Source organism: Vitis vinifera, chromosome 7 (assembly GCF_030704535.1).
Source record: "Vitis vinifera cultivar Pinot Noir 40024 chromosome 7, ASM3070453v1".
NCBI classification, from domain to species: domain Eukaryota; kingdom Viridiplantae; phylum Streptophyta; class Magnoliopsida; order Vitales; family Vitaceae; genus Vitis; species Vitis vinifera.
Window position 1 is genome coordinate 26,957,238 of NC_081811.1, and position 12,579 is coordinate 26,969,816.

General features: G+C 34.9%; 1 protein-coding gene across 1 annotated transcript; it reads right to left on the reverse strand.

The window, feature by feature from the left end:
* Nucleotides 1–1,779: 1,779 nt before the first annotated feature.
* On the reverse strand, nucleotides 1,780–9,141 carry LOC100266466 (probable beta-1,4-xylosyltransferase IRX14H). Its single transcript, XM_002283213.4, has 3 exons — nucleotides 8,070–9,141; nucleotides 7,178–7,735; nucleotides 1,780–2,434 (listed from the first exon to the last, which is right to left on the reverse strand). The coding sequence occupies exons 1-3, from the start codon at nucleotides 8,819–8,821 to the stop codon at nucleotides 2,203–2,205; spliced, it is 1,542 nt and encodes a 513-aa protein (XP_002283249.1). The 5' UTR covers nucleotides 8,822–9,141; the 3' UTR covers nucleotides 1,780–2,202.
* Nucleotides 9,142–12,579: the final 3,438 nt, after the last annotated feature.

Consider the following 12,579-nt stretch of genomic DNA (forward strand, 5'->3'; position numbering starts at 1 on the left):
TTCATAAAACAAATAAATATTTTATTTATCATAAATATATAAATTTTTATTGGAATGCAGACAAAATTATTTTCTCAAAATTTTAAGGAAAATATGAAAAAATAAAGATAATATATATATAATTTTAAAACAGTCGTAAAGAAAAAATTTATTAAGGATAATTTGTAAAAAAAAGTAATTTTAAACCGACAATGGAAAATTGTAAGAAATTTTGAAAATATCCTTAAAAATCACTATCATAGAATGTGGTTTTACAATTATTTTTTTAAAACCACAATTACTAACTGTCAAGTTTCACAAATATCTTTAAGGGGAATTCAATTAACCATACATTAACTAAAAAAATATGAGATTTTAAAACTTTGTCTTTTTATTTTTAATTTTAGTGTAAATTATGGATGTACCAAAATATCTTAACAATGTACCAGATTTTCTTAAAGTTCTTTTTGGAGTGGGAAATTTTTTTTACAATTTTCCATTGTCAGTTTAAAATTATTTTTATTTACAAATTATCCTTAATAAATTTTTTCTTTACGACTATTTTAAAATTATATATATATTATCTTTATTTTTTCATATTTTCCTTAAAATTTTGAGAAAATAATTTCGCCTGCATTCCCATAAAAATTTATATATTTATGGTAAATAAAATATTTATTTGTTTTATGAATTTTATCACATATGAATTAAAGAAAATTATTTTTTCATATAATTTTAAAATAACTAAATAAATTATTTATATTATTTTAAAATTTTATATTTTCATATAAAAATTAATGTCAATGATTATGATTTTAGATTATTCCTTAATAAAAGTAGTTTTATGGTTATTACGGTAAAAAACATTTTAAAAATAATATTAAAATCATAATATCATTAAAACATAGATGGATTAAAAATAATTTCTGAAACTTGTAAAACCACAGTTACCAACGGTGGTTCTAAAGAAAATTGTAAAACCACAGTCACAAACTGTGGTTTTAATGATATTTTTGAAAATTTTAAAATTACAATTACTAACGATGGTTTTACACATTTAAAAACAAAATCTACGTTGATGCTTACATAGATACAAAAGATTAGTTTGATAAATATTTTAAGATACTATTATTATCATTTTTTTCTACCAGTGGACTATATTGGACTTAAACTCACCTCTCTCTGCCTGTCCTCTTCACCGGTTATGGAAAGTAATAAGGCACAAATATTAGTAATGGGTTATGAATATATTTTCCTAAAATTCTGGAATTAGTCTTCTCCCACTGGTCTGCCGCCTCATCCATTTGGGTTTTGGGGTCCAATCTCATTCCTTTTCTCCTTTTTCCTTTTTCCCCTTTTTTTAACTTTGTGGATTTGAACTAAGGAAGTTTCGTAGGAGGTTGGTCCCAACAAACAGTCCAAGGCATGTAGCAGCCCAAGGGAACGCGGTCTGGTAAATCCACATCTGTTTCTTAAAGATGCAGTGAGCCGCAACAAAGATACAGGACTTCTGAATCTGGACACCCCTTGAGGCTTATATAATCCGTTTCTGGATAATGACTCAATTGATTGGGAGGAGACAAAAGGAGTAGAGACCTGGAAGCTTACAACTCTTCGGGGCTGGATTGGATCTTCATTTCCAAGTTTTGTCTCAACTCTTCATCTATTAAAGAAACATCTAGTATTTTTTGAAAGTACATCACTGAACTACATTGCACATATTCCATCTGTCATGGTTTCTCAGTTGGTTGTTCCTGAAACCTCATAACCTTAGGGAAGAAGTAAAATCATAAAGACAACTTTGGAAATGAGATAAATTTTTATTACAGAGTGTTGTTTCTACCAAATCCAACAGCTGAACACAAACCTATAATTCCTATTTCAAAGATTATGTATAAAACTCGAAGTATTTGTATACAAGTTTCCTGGCAGGCAGCAGATGCAGTGGGACTCAGACCGATGCACTTCTCCCATGAACACCAGAATACCAATCACCCAAACAAAATTAATAAAGAAGAAAAAAATCTGAAACTTAGACGGAACGGAATGAAAGCCCAAATGCAGGTATTCAACTGGCCAACTTTCTAACTGATGGCTTCTTGTTTGTGCCTGGTGTGAACATCTGCTTTGTCCTCCTACCCCATTCAAATAAATGCTGAAAGCTGGCAGTCTCAAAGTTCAAGCAGCAGTATCATTGTCAGATGCTCTTTGCTCAACAGGGTTTCACTCTTCAGAAACTTTTGAGGAAACCTGTGGATCTGCTGTTCTTGATTCATGCTTTCTCTTACTTCGAGAACTGTGTTTTGATCTGGATGCCCGAGATTTTGCATGCCGCTTCTCAGTGTGCTCTTGGATACTAATCTCTTTTACATTAGATGGGAGCTCAGGAGGAGCATCTGGCCATGGTGTCCGTTTGGCTGGGACGGTGACCTCCAAAGGAGGGTCGATTATCCATCTAAACAAAATATTATAGTAGTGGTCAGATGGGATAGCAATAGGCAAAGCAAAGGGGAAATATCACCTTCAATGATTATTTGCAATTGATGGTAATTGAAGCATGGAGAATTATAGAAGAATAAAGCCAAAAGCAGCAAAGCAAGGACCATACAAGTGGGGCCCCTGCTAATTGACATTTCAGCTAATTGGACGGACATCCACATATTTTCCACATGACAATTTCTGAAAAATGAAAAATAAATAAGCAATTTAAGCAGTACCAGATGTCCTATGGAAACTAAATTTATTCATTTTTGCTTTTCCCGGCATTTGAATACAAAGTACCAAGTTGAAATTGGGGCATCACAGTAATCACAAGATAGCACAAAAGGTCATTTATTGAAGTTTTTAAATGGCATTATTTTAACCGGACAGTCGAAATTAAAGAATAAACTTAGTACAAATGCCAACCAAAGCACAATCCACTAATTTGAAATCCTATATAAAACACAGTCTCCCGTGCATTTCATCAAAGTACCCCCCCTTTTGTTGGGTTTCAGTTTTTCCATTGAAATGGAACATATGATATCAGATCAATCTGGGGTCTCAATTCAGCTTCTCTGATTCTACTACTTTTCATAATTAATATATCTAAAAGTGGGATTCAAACAATATGGTTATCTTGGTTGAAACAAGAGGAAAAAGCTTTCTCCAAGTTACGCCAACAAGCAAAAGGTAGGATTTTGGTGTTCCAGCAAGGGGGCTAAAGTATGATAATGGTTTGTAATTAAAAGGGCAAAGATATATTGACTAGGAGAAGAAGTTCTGGACATTATATATCTTCTCTCAACTATATAGACGCATTTTAAAACTTTGAGTATTCGTTGGATCCAAGGCAGACAATAGCTACACAATTAGGAGGGGATTGTTACAAATAGTATCAAACCTAATCCCAACCCCGGAGTAGCTATTGGGTCCAAGGCAGACAATAGCTATGCATTTTTTTTTTATCTAATCCCACATTCCCGTGAAACACGTTAAGGACATTGTGGGGAGTAATTGTGATATCTCACATAAAATAGAAGAAGAAGTTCTTGGCAATATATATGGACTTCTCTCAACTCTATAAACGTGTTTTAAGATCATGAGGTACCATTGGGCCCATAGCAAACAATATTTACATGGTTAGGAATAGATTGTTACAAAGTTGGTTATAATTTTAACGAAAATGTAGGATTGCAGTGTTACAGTTGAGAAAATACTAGATTTGAGGAAGAGCACTTAAAAAGAATTAAGGCCTACAGGAGGGATAAGAATTGATTGGTTATGCTTTTAAGTTTTAGAAAAAAGTAGGATATTGCTGCCATGATCAAGCAAAGACTAAAGGTTAGGAAGAGTGCCTAAAAAGTATATGGAGTAATGCAAGAAACAAATAACGCAGAAGAAAAAGAGAAGATATACCTACTCCCTGTATGCTTTGTGGCTTTTTGCCTTTTATTATTCTATTTCGTGCTTATTTATCAAAAAAAAAAAAAAAGGAGATATACCTTACATACTAAGATCTTTTCTAAATATCTCACTCATCCAAGTGAGAATTGAATATCACCACCATTGAAGAAGGTAAAAACTATAGACAACCTTATTTTTAAGATAATTTATCTTGTAAACCTTAATGAATACAATGAAGGTCAACAGCATATTTGTGACTTCAAAGAGGCAACCTTATTTTGTAGCCTTTTACTTCATAGGAATCCTGTGGCAAGACATTTCCTGTTTCTCAGTAAGATACTGTTGCTGCAGTAATTGTCTAAGGAAATTGCATCTGATTAGCTGGACAGCTGTTTGCTCCACTAAAAAAGCAAGGCAGCTTGGCTACCTAGAGTTTGTTGGTCCTTAACAAGGCTCTTATAGAAGCATGGTTATAGAGGTTTAATGAGCATGAAGGTAGGTTGTGGAGGATGGCCATTGTGCAGAAGTTGGCGAAGAACATGATGGTTGGTGCTCCAAGGTGGGAGAGGAGCAAAGCGATAGGATCAAGTCTTAGGAAAGTTATTTGAAAAGGGTGAAATGTTTTTCTCCTTTGACCCATTTTTACATGGTGATTGGCTCAGAATTAGATTCTGATCTAATATTTGGTATGGAGAATCCCCTGTTCGGGACAATTTTCTGGACATACCTTCCATTGCAGTGAATTGGGCTCTGTGGTGGCTGATTACCAAAATATGGAGGGTGGTCAGGGTCACTGGAATCCAAGATTCATTAGGAGCTTCTATGATTGGCAGTTAGAGTGGATGGAATTGTTTTTGTATTCAGAATGTGCCTATGCTTGCAAGAGGGGGATAAGCTGATGGGGAATCTAAAGACAGCTGCAACTTTGTGAAGTCATACTGCAAGCCTTTGGATCTGTGTCTTAGTAATTCTTTTCTACATGGCAGGCTTTTGAGGGTCAATTTCTCCTCTCTAAGTTCGTTTTGTTTGTATAGGAAACTATATGGGATAATGTTCTTACTTTGCATCAACTCAGGAAGGGATACGGTTCTAGCCAAGTGGGGATAAGAGCCAATTATTTGCTTCCCCACTGCAGATAAGAGTTTGCAGTCCCTTTTTCTTCACTATTGGTGTGTGTTAGGCATTGCCTAAGTCAGGTAAGGAAGTTCTGGCTAGTTGGCAAGAAAGAATTCTTACTAAGAAGAAGAGGAACACTTTGCCCAGGTACCCTGCCTTGTTATTTTGGTGTCTCTGGAAGGAACCAACCAGAAAAATCTTCAATAGTCTGAAGTTGGTTGCAGTTGCAACTGAAAAATATTCTTACGCGCTCTTCATGTGGATCGGTAGGATATGGAGGACTTTCTTTTGTAGATTTATTGATATGTTGGGCAGTTTCATATGGCAGGTGGGAAAGAGAATAAGGAACCTAAAACTCGATCCTGAACACACTGCAGCAAAGGCCCAGACTAAGACCCAATTCCACTGAGCAGACTACCACCATTAAGGATAAAATTAAAAACCATTATTTGGATTCCGATGCAAAGATAATAATATATAATCTCATCAAGAAACCACAAATTAATTTGATAAAATCACAAGATCATATACAGATTAAGTAGTCTATAATTTTTTTGATAGGCAAGCAAAAATATATTAGTAGCACCTAACAAAAAGCACAACAAAGTACACTAGTTGCATATGAAGTATGCCAAGGGGCTTAAGAAAACCCTTCAAAAAGTTTCCAACCAATCAATAAAATCTATCATGGTTAGAGAAACTCCATCGATATACATCCTAATCCACAACAACAGGTTGCAAAGAGGACTTAAGAATTTGATCAGACATTTCTTTGCTTTCAAATGCTCTGCAGTTCCTTTCTTTCCACAAAGACCAAAATACACACAATGGAATAACCCTCCACACTAATGAGTAGTTGAAATATACATCAAATAATTAAGTACCCTATAAGTAGTAGAAATATACATGAAATAAACAACTAATAATTTTGTAAATTTAAAGAAGGAAAGTCCTAGAAATAGAAACTACACAAGTTTTTTTTTTTTTTTGAAAAACAAAATGGAGATTATGGAGGTTACTAAGAAGATGAAGAACATTCATCTGTATATGACTGATTTTTCTTTTCTTTTCCTTTGTGTGGGTGGGGCTGAGTGGCTGGTAGAGTGCCACCTGAGATGATGATCATCAGACACTTACAGGAAGAGACCATCTACACCTATGAGCCAACCCAAATCACACAATCTGAATGAAAGCAACCCCACAAATAGGATTTTATGCAAACTCGTGCATATTAGGAATGCAATATTGCAAAATGTGTTGAACGGACACAAAAAGTAGGCTTTATATATCACTTGCAGAAGTGAACAAGACTGGGACAGTTCATGGAACCAGTAACTAGTTCAAATGGTTCAACCACCCGATTTGAGCAAACCAAGAAAAATACAATGCTTTTGCAATGAAACTCTTATGAACGTATCCAGATCAAAGAAAAGATACGTAGACAGATGGTTTAGCCACCAGGTATGGTCCTGTTTTTAGAAAACCTTGTATCAAACATGTGATTATTGCTATGCATCAACAAGCCTGAAATGCCAATTATACATGGTGAAAGTGTTCCAGATATCGCAGGAGCTACATAAGACATTGGGATAAAGGTGCAAAATAGGGGAAAGAGGTATCAATAATTGCCATCAAGAATGTAGTGCCAAACAATTAATAGATTCTAACATTTCTCTGCAGCTGAACTATTAGAGTTGGTAATGAGTTTGCCTAATTTTCTATACACAGAAGTCAGAACCAGTCAAGAGTGAGGCTGTATAGCCGCAAAACAAGTATCTCTCTTGATCAGCTTCACCCTGCTTAAGTCTTATAACATGACAAGACACTGGGGAGTTGATATGCTTACTATAGAGATTCGTTATGGAAGTTATTACTTATGGACCAGTCTGAACCTATATGTTCCTACAATTCATATTTTATCTACAGTCAAGTAAAAAAGACAATTCCGACACCTATGAAAAGGGAAAGCAAGCACATTTCAACCTTCAACAAAAGAACTAATTACTTACTATAATGAATCAACAGAAGAATAATGCACATTCTGAACAATTTGTTACCCAATGCATAAGACCACTATCATTCATAATATTTAACAAAATAAAGAGGCTGAAACAAACATTGACTGATTGTGTTAGTATCATTATGGAAGTAAAGCATGAGTCAGATAGAAATAGGAATGATGTGTCAGAAGACTAACCTGGCAGGAAATTTGCTATCTGTACGAGCTTCAACACGGAGCCACCATAGCAAAACTTTGCGCCCACAGCTCCCAAGAGGCTCCACCATAGAAGGATCCTTCAGCAAGGATAGTGGACTCTCAATTTCCTCACGGACACCATCTAGTTTATCTAGATCTTTAACCCACTCGGGCCTGTCTTCAGCCGCCTTCCATAACAACCTGGAGTTCAGTACAAACCCAGACCACTCCAGCTTCCTAGGCAGAACAGTTGCCCTATCATCAATGTAAGTTGCACCATTCCCCACATATGGCAGCGAATTAAAGATGTGCCAACCAACAAGTTTTTCTGATGAATTGCAAGCTGGACCTTGAACTGGAGGTGGCAGGTTCTCTTCTTCTGCCTTCTTATGAGCCACAGATGATAATTCATCTGTATTCCCGGAATGAGCTAAAATCCCAACCGAAACAGCACCAATCCATTTCACCTTTTGTATCTCATCAAAGAGCTCCATACTATGCATATTGCTGTCATCCCCAAACATCAAAATTCCATCTAATTTCTCTTCTCTCACAATTCTGCTCCATCACACAACTAACTAATCAGAATTGTTTCTAACAATAACCCACAGGTTCTGTTTGGTTACTGAGAAACTGTAAAGAAACGGGGGAAATAAGGAAATTTTACATTTTCCAGTGTTTACTTTCTCAAAAAGGCAAAACAAACAATACCATTTCTTGCACCCCTATTTCGGCAAGTTAAGCTGAGCTTTTTTTCAGTCTTCTAGGAGAATAAACATCGGAAAATATGGAACTTCGAATTTCCTTTTTCTCCTTCATTTGTCAGTTTCAGCAACCAAAAACATGGTAAAGGAAACCCGAAAAGTGAATGGGTAGAGAGCCAAGAACTCACCTTAAAGCGCGAAGCCGCATCTGAGCCTCCAAACGATGGCGATCCTCCCACGAATTCGGCATCCGTCTGTCGAATCCAATGTGTATAGTCCGAAGCCCTGACTTGGCAAGAAGAGAAGCGGTCTCATTAGTGGTCCCACCAGCTTCGATCACGATCCAGATGAGATCGTAGGGTACATTCATCAACGAGTGCATCAAACCAGTCAGATGCAGCGTCTGGAACGTCCTTACATAGGTTGGAGTAACAACAATCACTGTTCTAGGGTTCTTGATCCCAAACTGAAGCTTCTGTTCCCTCTGCACTCTCTCAATTATCCGATGAGCTTTCATCACCTCATCAGGATTTGGATGCGGCCACGGCCGGATTCGGATCCCATGTCGTCCAACCACCACCCGACTGCTCGAGATCCCACCGGCCGTCCTGTTTGGCGGCAACTCCAAATTCGGAGAAGGATTTGCCTGAAAGGACAGGCTCCCCGCGATATCAGCGGTGGTACCGAGAAACGGCGTCGACGGATAAAGCCCACTGGTCCCGCCATTACTGGCCGTGGAGAAGAAAAGAAAGAAAACAAGACGCGAGAACCTAAACCCCAATACCAAACTGATGAGGCAGCATAGACCATGAAGCACCAACCAGAAAATCGCCGCCGGTGACTTCCCGCTGCCGTCCACCGACGAATCTAACCCCCCAGCTGCCCTAAAGCTATTACTCCGGCGGTTGGTATAGCTCTGCTGCAACGCCGACAGCTTCATTTTCCTCTCTCCGCCGTTAGAGAGAGAGTTAGGTGCCCCAAGTATATCGATATATCAAGCTATTTCTTGAGTCCCTTCCAAGTATTGGTAGAGAAAAGGAGGTTTGGTGGTGGCGGTGCGGTGGTGGATGGAGATTAGCTGGTGGTTTATGTGCTGTTTAATCAAAACATTTCTTCGTTTTTACGAATCAACGCCTCTCCATTGTCGTCTTCTCCACTTTTATAACCTGAAAAATTAGAGTGTTTTTTGAAGACAGAGAAACCAAACCTTTATTTATTTATTTATTTATTTATTTATTTTTTGGAGAGACACTCGGCCCACAGTCTCGGCTCAAATCCAGCCCGCTTTGTTTATGGTGTGAATGCTCAGACGCTTTCCCCACACGCCACACGCCACACGCCACCGCAGCAGAAGACAGACCTTGATCTGACGTACTATGGCAGCTGTGATTCGCTCCTATTTTTATTTAGTGTGTGAGCGTTCTGTACACAAGAAACCGGTGGGGTGGGGGGGCAGGTCAACCAATCGTCGCGAGAGAGAGAGCGTTGTGATGTAACAGTCTACAGAGATATCTCAACCGCGATAGAGAGAGGGTATTTTGGTAATTTAAAGAATTAAGATAATAGCTAATCAATATGTCATTGATTTTTCGATATTAATAGCTAATTATTATGATCAGAAATTAACCCTAAAGTTTCCAATTGTGACCCGAGCTTTACCTTAAATGTGCCGATTTTTTCAAATTTAATGATTGATTTTTTATAGCTAATAAATACAATATTAATAAAAATTAAATATTCTGATAATAAACTTTAATGAAAAAAAAACCATTCAATTAATGACATTCATATCCATAAAATTAGACCTCACATCGAAATAAGTTGCCGTCTTAGAAAGAAAGAAAAAAAAGTGGCACGATGAAATGTTATTGTCATAAACAATTTATAATGTACAAAAGTTAAAATTATTTGGTGGGTCTGTCCATGACTAAGCTGTCCACTAGAATTAGAAAAAAAAAAAAAAGGGTATAACCCATTTGATATAACTTAAAGTGGCACTCTCATTTGGTCATTTATTCAATTGGATTTGCAATTATTACATCCGATTATTGTGACCAAGTGATAGAACCAATCATAATCCAATAGCATCTCCCCCCATTCAATAGCATCACTTTAGTAGGTACTAATTTTTTCCAAAACCCTAGTGTGGCTCCAAAGTCAATATCACCCAACTTCCCAATTATAATATATTGAAAAACTTGGAAGCACTGATCGATATCGAATGTAACCAAGTAAGTTAAAATTATTAAAAAAATGTGTAAGAAATTGATGAGATTAAATCCAATAGAGGGAACGGCACTAATCCCAAAATGGACATAGATTCTATGGGTGCCAAACAGATTGATGATAGGTAGAGTGAGAAATAGAGAATGAGTTAGTTGGAATGTTGATTAGCAAATTACATCATTAAAAATCGGTTTGGTTGTTTCTTTGGAGAAAAGCATTCTATTTGGAAGCTTCCATATATTTTCATATTCGTGAGCCCAACTGCACCTACACCCACCAAACTCTACTTTCTTTGTGCATCAAATCTTTGCCAACAATTATTTTTGGAAAAAAAAATTTGGAAAAAAGAAAATTGGAAATAATTGAAATTCATGGATTTTTCATCATTTCCAAAAGTGTGAGGGGATTTTTAAATATATCCTAAATTTTTGAAAAATACTTCCTAAAATATATATATATAATATTGTGATAATTTGTTAGGAGTCAAGTCAAATAAGAAGTTACCTATTTAAAAAATAATTTTATTTTAAGTATTGGATTATTATTTAAGGAAATAATTTTAATTTTTAGAATTAAAATTAAAATTCTTTATGAAATAATTAATTAAAAGGAATGAAAAGTTCTCACATTCATAAATCTAATCTCCTCCGTTTTTTTCTTAAAGTAACCTATTTTTAATATAAATGTCACTCACGATTATTTACATGTGTATTGTAAAAAGAAAATGTTATTTTTGTAAAAAATATATAAGGGTGTTTTTGTCCAAAATAAGTATTTTTTTTTAAGGTTAAAAAATTGAAGGGGTGATTTCAACTCTTTTAATTAAATAACTCATTATTTATTTCAAAATATAAATGGTATTTAGCAAAATTTATTAAATTTGGAAATATTGCTTCGATTTTTATAAATTTTAAATTATTTCCATATTATCGAATTGTCATGAATATTAAAAAAAATGGTACAAATATTAAAAAACACACACACAATGTAGAATTTTGGGTCAAATTAGCTTTGTTTGTCTGCTTTTAAAACTTATATGCAAACTAATCCACATCAACCAAAGATTTTTTTTTAATTTACTATACTCTTCATCTTTATTTAAGTTAAACAAAATCTCAATTATCAATTGTGACTTCAGTTCAAAAGTGAAATATCAACGGTTAATTACGATTTCAATTAAAAAATAAAGTTTCAATCGACAATTGTAATAGAGACTTCAACTTAAATTTAAAAAAAATAATATTTTTTATAACAGGACTCCTACGTGGTGGTAAAATAGGCAAATAAGTTAAATCTATTTTTTTTTCTTTCTATAAAATGGTTATTTTGTCTCAAATTCGGAGATTCCAAACTAAAATCTCTAACTTTTCTATAAAATGGTTTTTTTTTCTTTCTATAAAAGGCAAATAAGTGTTCTTTTCTTTCAGCATGACACAGGGTGATGCAACCCATAAGCTAAATCTAAAAATAAAACTTCAAAAGTCAAAATCAAACTCCAAACATTATTCAACAAGCTCGTGGAAGAATATCAAACACAAACAAAAGTGTCATTCATCCACCTTCAAACCTAAAGAAGACAAGGTTGGGTTTTTCAAAACACTCGAGGAAATTGTTTATAAGTTTACTTGAGATCAAGTCATCATTAACCCTTAATTAAATTTTGCTCCAAGAACACATAGTTACTACCCTTGGATTAAAATCAAGTCCAAGCTTGACATATTCTTCAACAAGCTCGTGGAAGAATATCAAATATAATACAAAAGTGTCATTCATCCACTTTTAAGACTAAAGAAAATCAAGACAAATGACTTCTTTTGTTCTCCAAAATGCTTAAGAAAGATCTTCATAAGTTTGGTTGAGAATAAGTCATCTTTGACCCTTAATTAAACTTTTATTCCAAGGACGTGAATTTATCATCCTTCGATCAAACTCAAGACAAGTGATGTTCCTGACCCGCATGAGCATAAACTGCGTACGGTGCACCAAAAAAAAAAGTCTACTAAGTCGAAAACCTGAAAAGGCGACTTAGGCAAAAGTTAGGACATATGCTCGCAAGATTAAATCTTTCTTTTAGTTTTGGCAAAAGTTAAGAGCAAAATAATAATAAAAAAAGTTTGCTAAGTTGAAAACCTGAAAAGACGACTTAGGCAAAAGTTAGGATATATGCTCACAATATTAAATCTTTCTTTTAGTCTTGGCAAAAGTTAAGAGCGTAAAAAAAATAAAAAAATTATTACTTCAAGACTCACCCCATCCACATGACAATGCATGTACGTGATGCATATTGAATTGGGGGCATTTGTATACATAAAAAAATTAGTGAATTAAATTACCACTAATTTGATATTCTAAAAAGAAAAATCATCTTATGGATAAGTCTCTCTCATCTCCAACTATAAAAGGATAATAATAATAAGAAAATAAGAAGAAAATTATAAGCAACTAGATTCGAGGAATTTGAAATTCAAATTC